At 32.1% G+C, this 15,422-nt stretch overlaps 1 protein-coding gene across 12 annotated transcripts in view; it reads left to right on the top strand.

The window, feature by feature from the left end:
• The window catches only part of LOC124180109 (bromodomain-containing protein 2-like), a 29,031-nt gene extending 18,571 nt beyond the window's left edge, over positions 1 to 10,460 (top strand). For 10 of the 12 annotated variants that reach the window (XM_046565193.1, XM_046565192.1, XM_046565202.1 and 7 more), the window contains 8 exons: positions 4,368 to 4,450; positions 4,974 to 5,103; positions 5,975 to 6,355; positions 6,874 to 7,422; positions 8,357 to 8,502; positions 8,589 to 8,738; positions 8,835 to 9,140; positions 9,575 to 10,460. In XM_046565193.1, the coding sequence (XP_046421149.1) occupies positions 4,368 to 4,450; positions 4,974 to 5,103; positions 5,975 to 6,355; positions 6,874 to 7,422; positions 8,357 to 8,502; positions 8,589 to 8,738; positions 8,835 to 9,140; positions 9,575 to 9,640 (1,811 nt within the window). In that variant the 3' untranslated portion in view covers positions 9,641 to 10,460. The remainder of the gene's footprint in view (positions 1 to 4,367; positions 4,451 to 4,973; positions 5,104 to 5,974; positions 6,356 to 6,873; positions 7,423 to 8,356; positions 8,503 to 8,588; positions 8,739 to 8,834; positions 9,141 to 9,574) is intronic. The other 2 variants (XM_046565196.1, XM_046565195.1) reach the window with 2 other exon arrangements.
• The last annotated feature ends 4,962 nt before the right edge of the window (positions 10,461 to 15,422 follow it).

Genomic DNA, 15,422 nt, shown 5'->3' with positions numbered 1-15,422 from the left:
CAAACACATTGTTTGCACTCCGCTCATCTGGAGAAAATCCAGTTGTTCGACTCATCGTACCATTCTTCTTCTTTTCTTTTTTTTTTTCTTTTCTTTCTCCATGTTTTTTTTTTTCTTCCATCGCTAGTAGCTGCTTCTCGCCAGCGAATGATGTTATTCGATCACGTGTTTGATTCAATCGATTTACTCATATCGGTAGGGTTTGAATACAAAAACAAAAAAAGAAAAGTAATGAAAGAAAACAAAGGCGAAGCAGGACGAAAACATTTAAATTATCAATTTTATTATACATAGTAGAAAACAAACAAAAAAAAAAAAACGAAGAAAAATATGTCATATGCTCGAATCAATATTATTGTTAATTTAATAATAAGATTATATCTAGAATGGTATGGTTTTACATGCCTAATATATATATATATATACATATATATATATATATTATATATGTATATATATGTATGTATATAAATATATGATATAACGATTGATAATAATAACTACAACAATATGGTTGTACTGATTATATTCTTAATTTTTCATCTCGTATCGATAAAAAAAAGAAGAGAGAAAAAAAATCAAAATTTAAAGCACGACGCTTAATTGCAGGCAACATCTTGGCGATAATCACATTTGCGTTGGCCTTATACAAATCATTACTGCTATCATTGCTATGTTGTTGTTGTTGTTATTGTTATTATTATTATCATTATTATTATTATTCTTCTTCTTATATTATTAGCTGTATTTTCATTTTAACCCGTCCTATTGTAATACACAGTTTTAGGAAATCTTTTATACAAGTATAAAACAAAAAATCAAGTTTAACTTTAGGGATATATTTCTTTTCGTTTTCCATTTTTTTTCTTTTTTTTTTTCTTTTTTTTTAAATTTTATTTCTAATATTTCTACCATATGTAAAAGTCTGGCTCCATGATGGTGTGTTTTTTGTTGATATATCATGTAAATCTTAGTTTCTACATTATACTGTGCATTTAACAAAATAAATACACAACAGAAACATAATATAAATCATTATAGTCGGGTATTATACATATAACGATTGCAAACTGAGAATGATTATCGTACCACAATCGCGAACAGGCGCTTTTTTCTTTAGGTTTTTCAATAAACTCCGTTCAGTCGGCAAGAAAAATGTAGATTGAAAGAAAAAAAAAAAAAAAAGAAAAATGGGTGGGTGGGAGATGGACGAAGATCAAAGTTGCATTATAGTACAACTAAACTAAGCCGAATCCACACTATTTTTATTCGATCATACACATTGGCTCTGATTGTCGAGCAGCAAGGCGTACTTAAAAAAATATCTATTTCAGCACCGAAGTTATCGCTCTCTTAACCAAAGAGAGTCTTACAAATAACTAGGAAATTTTACTGAACTAATGAATTTAAGGGGGAAAACGAAACACAAAAAAAAATAAAACGTTCATCGTCAAGACACAACCGGTAAATCGCTCACGTAAGAGAAAATTTCGAAAAGGAAAAAGAAATAATAATGACGAAAGAAGGACAAAGGAGAACAGATGAAAAGAGTCTGTTCTTTTTCTAAGGTTACTACATTGAGCAAATGTAAGGTATTATTAGACTGGGTAGGAAACATATAAACGACAGATAGAAGTATAAGAAGCGAGAAATGAAAAAAAAATATACATGTATATATATAATAATATTTTATTTCTGTATCGCTACACATTCTGTATAAGATATAGTTACAAACTATTATTATACAAGCTAAAAGATCCTGAAATGCATTATTTTTAGGTAATGAGCGCGAAAAAGGGAAGAAATGAATGAAAAGAGAAAAAAAAAAAAAAAAATTAAAAAACAAAAAACAAAGAAAGACAGAAAACGTTATAACAGAATATTAGGATAGATAGAAAAGCAGTGATACATCTGTTACAAGACACAATCACCATTAGTTTGTATAATAACTAAACACGCGATCTATAGGGGCATTTTTATAATTATATTCAAATTGCCTTCCATCTAATTATTGTATTATTGATTATATATATATGTGAAATTTTAAACGATTTGAAAAAAATAATTCTTTATTAAATTTGCGAATATTCTAATTAACGCGTTCACGTCGATATGCATATACGAATATAAATCAATTATTGGGGTCTCGTGTGGTCGAAAAAATGAGAAAATATAAAACAAAAAATCATAAATAAACGAAGCTTATAAAAATTAAATTCGATTAATTTCCGTATATATACATATACATACTTGTAATTCTTCATTTATAATAGTAATAATTGCTCATTGCTTTTTTTTTCACTTTGTACCACTTTTCAAACATTCGTAATTTCGTTCGCAACAAGATTTTCAATGTTTCGTGTTTGTGTGTCACGAAGAAATGGTAAAATAAAGATGGTTGAAACAAAACTATGTAAGAATGATCATACGCATATTGTAAATAGTAAAAACTAATATATCATATAAAATATTGAATAGTAGGGTTAAGGCGCACTCAAAATGAGAAAGCAAGAGACAGTGAATGTGACATTTTTTAAGTACACACACGCATATGCATACAATAATGAACGAAGAAGTGAGGTAGATATTAAATGCTCGAATGAGTGCGGTGGATTCAAAGTTGGCCTCTCTGGTGGACCAGTTTGCTATACATAAATTAATTATTCTAAGCTGGAACTCTTCGCTGTATCTTTATTTTTTATTTCATTTTTTCCTTTTCTTCTCGGTTTTCTTGTGTTTTATTTTTTTTTTTTTCCTTTCTTCCCCCCCTTTTTTTATTGTCCTCCTCTTTCATAGATAGGTAGATGGATAGTTTGGTAGATAGATAGGTAGATTTATCATATTATTATTATTATTATTATTATCATATTCACCTCGTTTAATAACCGTTTTCAAAGCATTTCCAATTGAATTTTCACTTCAGAGATTTCTCGTTGCATATTATATATATGGATACACACACACACACACACGCACACACACACACACACACACACACGTTCGTAACAGGCATACATATAATGTATGAATTTACAAGAAAAGAAAGAAAGAAAGAAAACGACGTAAGGAGATATTCAATTATGAAAATGGAGACGTTGGACGGCGACGACGGTTTTAATGATAAATTGTTATAGACACAGTGTATTCTAAAGGGTTCGCAAAAGCCATCGATCTCAGTGTTGTGCTAATCATAACGCATATATAAAAATGATTACCGAGGTTTACGAGCATCTCACTCTTGTTATCATCTCCACATTTAAGTTAAATCCCCATATTTGTACAATTTATGTGACTTTTATTTACTTTAAATTGACCCCCACCCTGCCCCTGCGGTTATTACTATTATTAATTAATAATTATTAGTTATTATTATACTTGTATGAGAAATTACTAGAGTTTGATGGTTTTCTGTAGTCAGCGTTTTATAATCATTATCATTAGTATTATTATTATTATCATTATTAAAGAACGGAACTCAAACATACGAATACATACGTAAATTGTATTTGTTTATATAACAATTACATACCACGTGTATATGTATGTTTCAAAACATATGTATATGTATATACATGCATAAATGAATAAATAAATCCTATTCAAGAATGAATGAACTTGATAACGACCGAATTTGATGAACTCAAAGCGTTTGCGTATGTGTGCGTATGTATGTATATACATACTGTGTCTAGTTATACACAATATATGTATATGCATACACACAGATATATACACACATGCGCACACATGTATACATATATACACATGATAGACGAGAATGATTTTATGCATTAAGATTTTTTTAATACGAAAAACAAACGAACAAATGAAAAAAAAATATATAAACATACACATCCTCAAAATGAAAGTCCACGAAAGAAGAAAAAATTAATTTAAAAAAATGCAGCGTATGATTGAAATATTTAAATTAAAAAAAGAAAAACAAGAAACGGAAGTAACAAAAAAAAAACCCATTGTTGTACACAGTGATACAATTATAATATAAGTATATGAAAATAAAATCTATTAGAAAATATAATACTGGTGTTGTTTAATAATATATATATATATATATATGTGTGTGTGTGTATACATATGTGTATATATATATATATATATCGCATACATAAATATATATATATATATTTATGTATGTGTATCGTTTTTATTCTTCTTATTCTACTTATCGTCACGATCCAATGTTTTTTTTATGGCTGGTATCCTCTCTGCACTGTTCTTGGCATTGCCGCTAGCTCCAATGTAAATAATTTAATTAAAACTCACCGTTAAGAGATATTACAGAAACGAATTTAGTGCGATAGCACACGTTTTATTTTCGAGATAGATGCATGTCACGTTTATTACAGGAAATTCTACTAATCGTCCACCCAGAAAGAAAACCAAGAAAACTGCAACTGCTACCGCACCTTCAGCTCCTTCTGCTACGACGGTAAGATTACCAATATATCGGAGCTGACATGATATAATAAAGGATTCGCTTTACGCGTTGAAATTTTTATCTGTATTGAAAGATTGGATTCAGTAGAGATAAAGGGAAGAATTTTTCACGATTTTACACTTTTTATCATACTATTATTGTTTGACAAAACGGGACACACTTCAGATAAGATAAATAACAAACCTGGGATGTTTATATTGTGCATATTTCGAAATTTATTGAACGATTGAAAAAACAACGTTGTGTTATTAGTTTGTGGGGATTAATGTTTTTAAACGCCCCTAAATTAGCATATTTTCGTAGTTTTGAGTGTGAAACCTTATGCTTCGAAATCCTGAAACAACTTTTAGTGATGACAGTCAGACCGGTGATCAGTTATTTCTGTTTGGTTTTTACAATTTTGATACTCGACAGTGAGACAGTAAATTGAAAACTTGATTTGAGGTCAATTTGTTAGATTGTTAGAGATATTTTTATAGTCGAGAATTTAATAATGAGGATTAACAATATGTAGGCATCGAGTTTGAACAGTACCGGCGGGCTGCTCGTCAATAGTCAACCGCCATCAAACACGACCTTACCAACTTCTAAACCTGCCGTAACGCAACCCAACAGTATACCTACTGAACAAGGTAGGTTCAACGGTACTAACACTTTGATACATACCTTAACTGTAACATTTATTCTTATTACTCTGAGACTTCGTTTAGAATTCTTTCGACTTTCAGCTCTTGAAAATTCAGATACAGTCGTATTTTTGGGTTTTCTGAAAAAGTTTGTAAACTCTGGGCCTCTCAAAAAAGTCGAAACAACAATAATCATATTTAATTTCTCAAAGTTGTACACTTCATAGCAATTATTTCAAGATCATAGTACATATAACACAGTAACAGAATCTTTGAATTGATATTAAATATTAAAAATTACTGCGGTTTTAATTTCAAATATTGTGCCATCTTATGTACTGTGATTTTATATTAATTGACACTCCTCACTATAAAGTATATAACTCTAAGAAGCAATAAACTATTGATATTTAATATCAATTCTGACGCTTCGACATGTCTGTTACATTTTTTTTAGCTGGAGTAGAAATGTAAAAAAATTATCAAATAGAAGAGCCACAGCATACACTATGCTTCGGTTTGCTGTATTCTTGTTCGTTCTAACTTTTCTGTATTTAAAAATCTCATGGTAATAAGTTTTACGCAACTTTGCAAACTCAATACTATGGCCTTTCTGGTTTCTGACGTTTCTGCATCGCCTTTCCTACATGTTTTTTCGATTCAACAAGAATTCGTTATTACTCATCTTCAAGATCAGCAAACTAGCAGAATGAATTACATAAATATGTCAATCGAGTATCATAAAACATAAAAATATCAGACTCGATCGAGTCAAATATCCTAACGTCTCCAAATGATATATCGACTTACAAATGATGTGGAATTCGAACTCGAATCGATGTAACTAGACAATGAGAATTGAATCTGATTTCACCTATGATTCCATCAGGAAGCACTGCAGCTCAGCCAATAGCAGTGGTTCCGGTAACGGCTAATCAAGGAATACCCGTAGCTAGTCACGCCTCAATGCCGCCACAGCCACCGCGCCCAATCTCACTGGCTACCGCTGCCCCGACAAAGAAGCCCACACCTCCTTCGACCGCTTCGAACCCTCCGACGCCATCTGTGTCCGTACCCACGCCACCTCCTAGTGTAACACCGACAAATACAAGCACCATTGTGACCTCACCTGTCGTCGCTCAGGCACAGGCACAGCCGACTCAGCCCTCAACGCCGGTCAGTTCCTATCCGAACACAACATCCTCTGTGACTACCGATGGGACAGGGCTAAATCAACAGACGGATCTTCTCCAGCCTTTTAATACACTAGGTACCTAAACAGTAACGAGGTTGTGACGCTCTAGTTATATTCCCTTTTTTTTTTTTTTTTCATATTCCAATACAATGAGAGAATTTATTTTATTGATCGAGAATGACGCCTTATTGTTTCTTAAGTGTCAGCATAAAAAACATACCACTCTTTAAACAGTTGATATCTTGTCAGATTCTATGATCAAAAGTTCCTTTTCACACTTGTTGAGATATTACCTGTTTTTTAGTTGAAGCTGTTTAGATCTGACAGATTTAAGTCGCTGTATTGAATCGGTGATCTTAATTTTCATAATTTGGAATCAGCGATCTTGAATACCTTGATATGGTAAGTTCACAGACTATAAATGGCCCGAACTAGAAAAACGGTTTTTCCTGTGATCGTTGTACAAACTTATGATCATAGTATTAGACAAGGTAGCCGCTGATGAGGTTTGGTGCGTTTATTGTGCATCGATTACGTGTGATAAAAGTGTACGAGTATGAAAAACAGAAAAACAATGTAATGTTTTTACGCAGCATCCGTGCCCACAACGCAGACGGCCTTGGAACAGACGCTATCGAACATGATTCAGCCACCATCGACAACGGTCAACAATACACTGAGTTTATTGCCAGATATGAAAAATCCTGTGAACATGATGCCATCGAGTATGGCGTCTAATCTCAATCTGAGCAACATAAACATGGCTAATCTGAACATGAACCTGCAACAGAGTCTCGCATCTCATCTATCGCATCCTTCTATTCATAACGCGCTGGACAATATGATAAACACTACATCGTCCATGACGAGTATACCAAACACACACAATATTACCATGCCCCAGCAACACTCGAACGGCTTTGCCAATATCAAACGGGAGAGTTCACCTCCTAACATGTTGAACAATAACGGCGTCTCCGGAATGAACATGGGAATGGGTATAGGCAACATGGCGATGGGGTCGATTTTCGACCCTCTGCCCATGGTCAACATGCCCGTGCATATTCCTCAATTACCGATCAAGATGGAAGAGAAGCCCTTGGCTATGTCGCAACCGCAATTGCCTCAAAAAACTATGGATGGTGAGTTTGAGTTGAAACGAGCTTGTCGTTATCTGTGCTTGTGGCGATATTTCATCTTACACAATGTTCTGTGACTGTCGTTGAATTGGCATGCTTGCTTCGATTTTGAGAAAAAAAAAAGAATATGAAAATGAAACAGGGTTGGCACGCACAGGGAAAACTTGAAAAACTGGGAAAAATTAGGGAGTTTTTTATTACAGTCCACCCAAAGAACTATTGCGCCGGAAATATGATGTAACGAACGTTCGAAAGTGTCACTAAAGTTAATCGAGGTGAATTTAGTAGAAATAATATTCTCCTACCAGAAAAAAATTTTTTCAAAACCATAAATTTCACTTTCAGTAGCACTATCATTAGTCACCTTGATGAGATCACATTATCACACTATCGGATCATACTTACAATGGGAATTCGTCGCATCATTTGAACGATATAAATGTACTAGACCTGATTTTGTTCGTAAATGAATTCTCCACAAACAAACGTCATATTTTTTATTTGGTTTTTCAGTTGATAAAAAACAACATTATCAGTAAGTGATGAAGTGTAATCAAATGACTTGATAAAAAAAAACCTTCATTTTCATCCAAAATCTAATTATATAGAATTGAATAAAATTTATTTACGCAAAAAATGAGCCCTAATTTATTAAAATCGGTCACACGATGCAAATTATTTGTTGTATAAATTGAAAAAATTTTAATTATATATTAGGACATTAAAAGTAATGTAATTTTTTTGAAAATGTGTTATTACCAAGCGGTTTATCTCTTGAAAAGTCATATTCCTGTCTAGAATACCTGTTAAAAGTCAGAGAATTGTTATATTCCAAAAAGCGTACCATCCCTGATTAACGAAAGAACAAACACTTGCATAGAATGAAGACGCCTACTAACTGCTTTACTAATAATTCACATCGATACTGGCGCTCTAGCGGGAGCTCTGTTTGCAGAGATGACTGCTATGGGAATGCAACCGATAAGTAACCACTCAGGCTCGCAGCATATTACCGAAAAGAAGATGACTCCACCCGACTCCAAGAATCCAGCTACAACTTTCACTTCAACGTTTAAGAATAAGGTGTGACCGATGTTTGTTTTTTAGATAAATCGTTGCGGTTGGTCTCTTTTCATACTTACTTTTCATTACTAATAATCACCTTTCAGACTGTGGAACCAAACGTCAAGAACCCATCATCCTGGTCTTCGTTGGCGCAAGCATCAAGTCCCCAATCGGCAGCTGGAACTAGTATGAAAAGCACTGCAAGGGATACTTTCCAAGCCTTCAAGAGACAAGCCAAGGAGAAACAAGACAGGGTTAGTACATTGATTAGTACATAGATGCGGATTTTTATTTGCGAAGAGAAGTGAATACCCCAATTTCAATACTTGCACGAAATGCCCGACTTGCAGCAAAGAGCGTTACTCGAGCAACAAGAAGTGCGTCGCCAGCAGCAGAAGGAGCACGCAGAGCGAGAAAGATTGAGGCAGGAAAATGAGCGACGGAGGGAACGAGAGGAAGAAGACAATCTCGATAAGGTCAGGAAAACTGTCGTCGACCCACAGACTACCCTGGTAGCTACAACGAGGGCGGAAGAAGTCAAGGCTGCCGTCGACACCGACAGCAGTAGTCCAGGGCACTCTTCTGGTCAAGACAAGGCAGCCGCTGAAAGAGAAAGACAGAGGTTGCGCGAGCAGGAACGACGTAGAAGAGAAGCGGTGAGCATATTTTTTCGAACCTTTGATTCAGCTGATAGCCGTGATGGCTGGAAGTCAAGGAATTATTTTTAATTAGTTGGAGAATTTTGTAGTGATATGGATCAAGAAAGATTCAAGTTTCTCGTATGGAGAAGCAGAATGTTAAAAAAATTTTTTGTCAGACATGCTTGGTTTGAACGACCATTGAGTAGTTCGCAAACGTGTTTTTAAATATCGCTTGATTTGCAGATCCATTTATTAAATATACCCCGATCACACTGCTATTGGTTTGAATTTCAATCTGAGACAAAATTATAATTCGGTCATAGAAGGTATAGGAATATTTTCCACTCGCTCTTACTTCTAGTGGTTACCATGAAAACACCTTTAGGCATATCGTAAAGTTGTTTGGTTGGTTTCGCATGTTTGCAATCCTGATTTGTTTCTTCTTACAGATGGCTGGTCAAATAGACATGAATATGCAGAGTGACTTAATGGCTGCATTCGAAGAATCCTTATAATGTTGCAATGTGCTGCTCGTGACAATGTTGTTTAGGCCGGGCAGGACTTTGGCGCGGTGTTTCGTTCTATACACATACATATATATATATATATATTTATATATATATATATATACTCTTTCGCACCTCTTTTTTGTGCTGTTCCTGTTTCCTTCTGGCGCCGAGGGGTCGTACAAGAAAAAATGGTGTTAATATATAATGTAATTAATTATCCTACAAGGATAATAAAAGACAGAGAGAAGGAAAGAAGATAGAGAAGGAGAGAGAGAGACAAATAGTGCACTTATATTGTGTGTTACTTTATGTGTTGGTGCAGTTGGGACATTCCAACAAAAGTTATATTTAAAATAATTGTCTCTTGGAAGATATGGGTATTTTTTTTTTTTTTTTTTTTTTCTCTCTGAAAACTTTCCTTCCTGGTAGAGAGAAGGAAATAATGAGTGTGACGAGGTGACTGTGTAATCAATACGGACACTAAAAGTGTGACCACCATGTAATTAGATAAAATATACTTACGACATACTTGGATAAAATGACTCTATACTGACTTATATATTATTATTGTGTTAAATTTTCTGGTTTCATAAGTTTGTACTTTATGTAAATTTTGAAGATAAAAAAACGGAAGGGAAAACAAAACAAAGAGTATCGCGAAGAAATAGATGATGAAATTTAATGTGCTGTTAATGCTGCCGCTATTACTATTACTGCTACTACTACTACTAAACTACTACTACTACTACTACTACTACTACTACTACTACTACTACTACTACTACTACTACTACTATTACTGCTACTTCTACTCCTACTACTGCTACACTACCACTACTACTACTACCACCACTACTACTACTACCACCACTACTACTACTACTACCACCACTACTACTACCACCACTACTACTACTGCTACTGTTACTGCTACTACTACTACTACTACTACTACTACTACTACTACTACTACTACTACTCCTACTACGATTACTACTACTACTACTACTATTACTACTACCATTACTACCACTACGACTACCACTAGCACTACCACTACTACTACCATCGATACCATGAAGAAAGAGCATTATTTCGTGTGTACAAGTCTTGATAGCGCGATGACGTTGTGTACATTTAGTTAAGTTTTATATTTTTCCACATTCAGTCATGAATAATCAATGGTAGGATTACGTAGGTAAATTTCTCTGCCTATTATATATATATACACACACACATAATTATATATATATACATATGTATATACACATAATTATATATATATATATATATATATATATATATATATATATATATATATATATATATAATTACACACACATATATATATGTATATATATATACACATACAGATATATATATTTACACACACATATATATATGTATATATATACACATACAGATATATATATATATATATATATATGTACACATATGTGTGTATATGTGTATAATATCTACAATTATTAGCCATTTAATAATGATTTTCATCGCAGATTTATTTCTCAATTTGTGAACGCTCCTTGTAATCCACAAAATAAGTAGGCTTGTTAAGTCAGTAACAATTATTCAATAACATAATTATACGCTAACATATGAAGCAGTAAACTTTGTGAATTTGATAATTGTAACCGATGTTATCGTGGAGATAAATATCCTCTTTTTCAATGTTCCAACAAACTAAAAAAAAAAAAAATAATAAAAAAAACGTTTGACGAGAAATTTCATTAAATCACTTTCAACAGTGTTGTCAATTATTATAAAAATAATGATTAAAAATAAAGAAAAAAAATGATTTACGCGTAACAAAAAACTAAACAATAATAATAATAGTAATAATAATAATAATACAAATACAATCGTTGATCTCTCGTCCTACGATATGTATATTGTTTTGCCAGTAAAAAAATATCCAGTAAACTGGTGTGAACTGCAAAAAAAAAAAGAAAAAACACTTGGGTAATACTGCTGCGTCGTATGAATTATCAGTAATAATAATAACAATGATGATAAGGTTAAAATAATAACATAAGCTTGATGAGAAATTGTTACTCAAATATTATTATAGTAACAATCGAAAACAAAAGCAAATGAAAAACAAATGAATAGATAATCTCAAGATAAATGCTACTAACCGTTGTCTAACTTTCGATGAAAAACTGAAAAAATGAGACAAAAAGCAAAAAATATATGCACATATATATTACACTGCGATTTACAAGTTGCACGTAGGGTAGATCCCTGACGAGATTCAAAGAAAAGGAAAATGGGAAAATCGCAAAAAAAGAAGAAAAAAAAAAAATGGTCAATTGACAAAAACACGATAAAAACTTTTTAAAAAGTACAAAAAAAAATTATGTTTGTAGACGAGTCATAGTTACTTGGTTTTTGGGCAAATTTCAGATGTTTATTTTTGAAGACGCAATTACATACTACTTGAGGGATTAATTTTAATTGAAGTTTTTGAAATTATTGAATAACAAATTTCTTATTCTTTATAGTGGCTTAGCGGTACAGACATTATTTGCCTCGTACACCCGTGCATAACGATATAATTCCCAATGGCAAAGTGCCCTTTCTTCTGCTTCTAAATATATAATTATTATTATTAAATTATTCAACTTGTGTATAATCAAAATATTTTTATTTTTTTTTTTTTTTCTCGTTGACTTTTTGCGAACTTGTTAAATCTACATCGCCTTTCTTGATATTTGAACAGCAGTACACTAAAATGTATTTATACTCACAAGCATAATTTACTCGTAGTACATTACGTGCAGCAAGGTATCATGGCACAAGGGAATTTATATTCATCGTTGAGTTGCCTTCACGTTGGAGTAATAAAACAAATTTGATCATGATAATACTTTTTTCTCTTTTCTTTCTTTTTTTCTTACGATTTAATTTAATTCACCTCTGAACTACTTCGTGACACCGATCACAGAAGTAATATAATAGATGAAACGCAACGTCTATAAATGCAGGCATAATATTTGAAAGAGAATAAATAAAGGAAAGGAAAAATATTTAAATAAGTGAAGCGAGACAAACGCAAGATAATATGATAGTACATTATTATGCACGCACACGCACGCGCGGGCACACACACACACACACACATACACACGCACACAACAGACATACGATGTCGTAGAGATTGTTACTACGAGGAAGTAAAAGTTTAGTATCTAGACTTAGAACGATCAATGTTTTTAATATGTTACAAAAAATGAATAAAAAGAAAAAAATGAAATACACAAAAAATAGTAATGTTACGTTAACGAAACGAATTATAAATACTAATATCCCTTTACATACTGTCACAACACAAAGAGGGAGAGAGAAAGAGCGCGAGCAGCTCATTCAAGTTTGAAAATTATCGAATAATAATTAGGATCCTGCGATTGCAAAGTTTATTTTGTATTATGGGTATATAGGTATGGTGTACCTGTTTTTCTTTATATCAATTAGCATTTGCTTCTTTTCTTCTCTTCTCCCGTTGTCACTGTTTCTTATTTTCCTTAAAATTCTGTTAAGCTACAGGTAAGATTGCTTTTTTTTTTTTTTTTTTTTTTTTTATATATGTTTTCCCGTCAATACTTGATCAACGATGATTATAAATGCGAAATTGCATATGAACGAAAAACTAAAAGACAAAAAAATAATAATAAGAATAATAATAAGTAGTAGAGAAGGCGGTAGAAAATAATTATTTCGTCGTGACGATTAAGGGATGTTGCTTATCATCCTCCTTTTCATTACAATATTTTCGTACGTCAAGTTATTATTTTAACACTTGGCTCAGATAGATGGAGAAGAAAAAAAGGTGAAAAAAATAGCGACATAATGAAAACGGAACAAAAAAGAAATCACGAAATTAGAAAGAATGTAAGAAATGTAGATTTAAATTTAGGTGTACAAATTTGTCACGTAATTAAGTAATAATACTCTGTGCGTGTTTGTGAGTATGCGTGCGTTTGTGTCTGCGCGTACAAGATTACGACTAATGTGCTAGATGTAAACAAGTCTGCTGTTGCATTGAGAATTGAATTGAGACATAACCATTTAGTTACGAAATTAATTCTGAAACAGATTTGTGAAAGAAGAAAAAATGTTACATTATATAATATACATATATATGTGAGTGTGTGTGTATATTATATATTTATATGTATACATACACACAAATACAGACATATACTTACTATTTTATCGCAAATCGCGATTATGTAATGATGATGTAACCGATGTACAGTAAGTCAAAAAGTGATTTTACACTTGCGATAATCACAGTTTCACGTATATACGAATAATGTTGATCGGGTTCCAAGTTTCTAAACTTGCGACATGAAATATACGCTTTTTGATAATCAATTGCGAATGAAAATTTATACCTACTTCGCACACACAACTTGGACGTGGAATATTATAAATCTGTTAATATAATTATTTACAATAATATTTATATCAATAATAATGCCTTGATTATTCGTTATTGGAGTAGGATAGAAAAAAGCAACTATTTATAATCTTACCTCAAGTTCTTATTTTATTTTATCTTATTCTTTTATGACATACAAATTGAGCATGGGAAAATTCTATGATCCAGCAATGCCTCTCTCTGCATAAACATTAAAAGTACGGTGGCGTTAAGAAATGAACTACACTTTGAACTAAGATTTTACCTCTTATTTCTCAATTTTTTTCCATCAATCCCATCTATTTTTTTCAGGCAATTGTGTATACATACCTATGGATAAGAACTTGCATGTTTTACTTCGTGAGAATTTTGAATGGCATCTTAGGTTTTTCGTATAAGGAATAATAGTAGTAATAAAAATATCAACTATTAATACTATATTTACGATTTTTAATAGATTATTATGGTTTATTGGATAAAAAGAGAAAAAAAGAAAAAATCGAGATCCAATCGTTGAGCCCTAATTACGCGTAAATCAAATGAGATTAGCACGACGATTGCTTATTAGGGGCTTGGTATTATGACTTGTATGTATAATACGTGGATTTGTAATTGTAAATACAAGAATAAAAATAACAATAATAATAATTAAATAACAATTAATCATTGGTAGCAATTAGAGGAAATGAGAAACGTGTAAAAAATAGTAATAATATACCTCTATGTGATAAGGATATATTTATATATGTATACGTATACATATTGTATGTGTATGTGTATATACGTATATATAATAATAAAACGTAGATAAGGAGGCCAATATTGTAGACAGATTATGTGACCTACTAGATCTCAACGTAAGTTAGTATAGCAATTATATGAACGTAATTCGTAATAAGTAATCACCGAAATCACATACATAGCTCTATCAAAACTAATTTTTATATAAGGCTCTATGCTCGCGCACATCATCACCAATGGCACAGAAAGAAAAACGAAAAAGTAAAAGAAACACACTTAAAAAAAAAAAAAAAAAAAATGTTGAAAAAAGAAATAAAGCATAACAAAAATATTGGCTAACTTATACCGAAATCCATAGATCATATTATATAATATAAAGATGGTTGTACATAAATAACAAAAACAATAGTTATAGTAATAGCAATGAAATTTAACAAATAACATTAAAAAAATTAAATAATAGTAATAAAGATAATGAATGGCTAATGAATAAAGAAATGCTCAATGTTGTTCGAGTAAAAGAATAAACTCAGTCACATTCATTACTTTTCCTTCACGTACAATAATCTTTACCAATTGATTTTCGCCCATTGTTCTTTCATGTTC

The sequence above is a fragment of the Neodiprion fabricii genome, chromosome 4 (assembly GCF_021155785.1).
Source record: "Neodiprion fabricii isolate iyNeoFabr1 chromosome 4, iyNeoFabr1.1, whole genome shotgun sequence".
Taxonomy (NCBI): domain Eukaryota; kingdom Metazoa; phylum Arthropoda; class Insecta; order Hymenoptera; family Diprionidae; genus Neodiprion; species Neodiprion fabricii.
The sequence above is the reverse complement of the archived record's forward strand: the minus strand, read 5'-3'. Positions and strand labels throughout refer to the sequence as shown.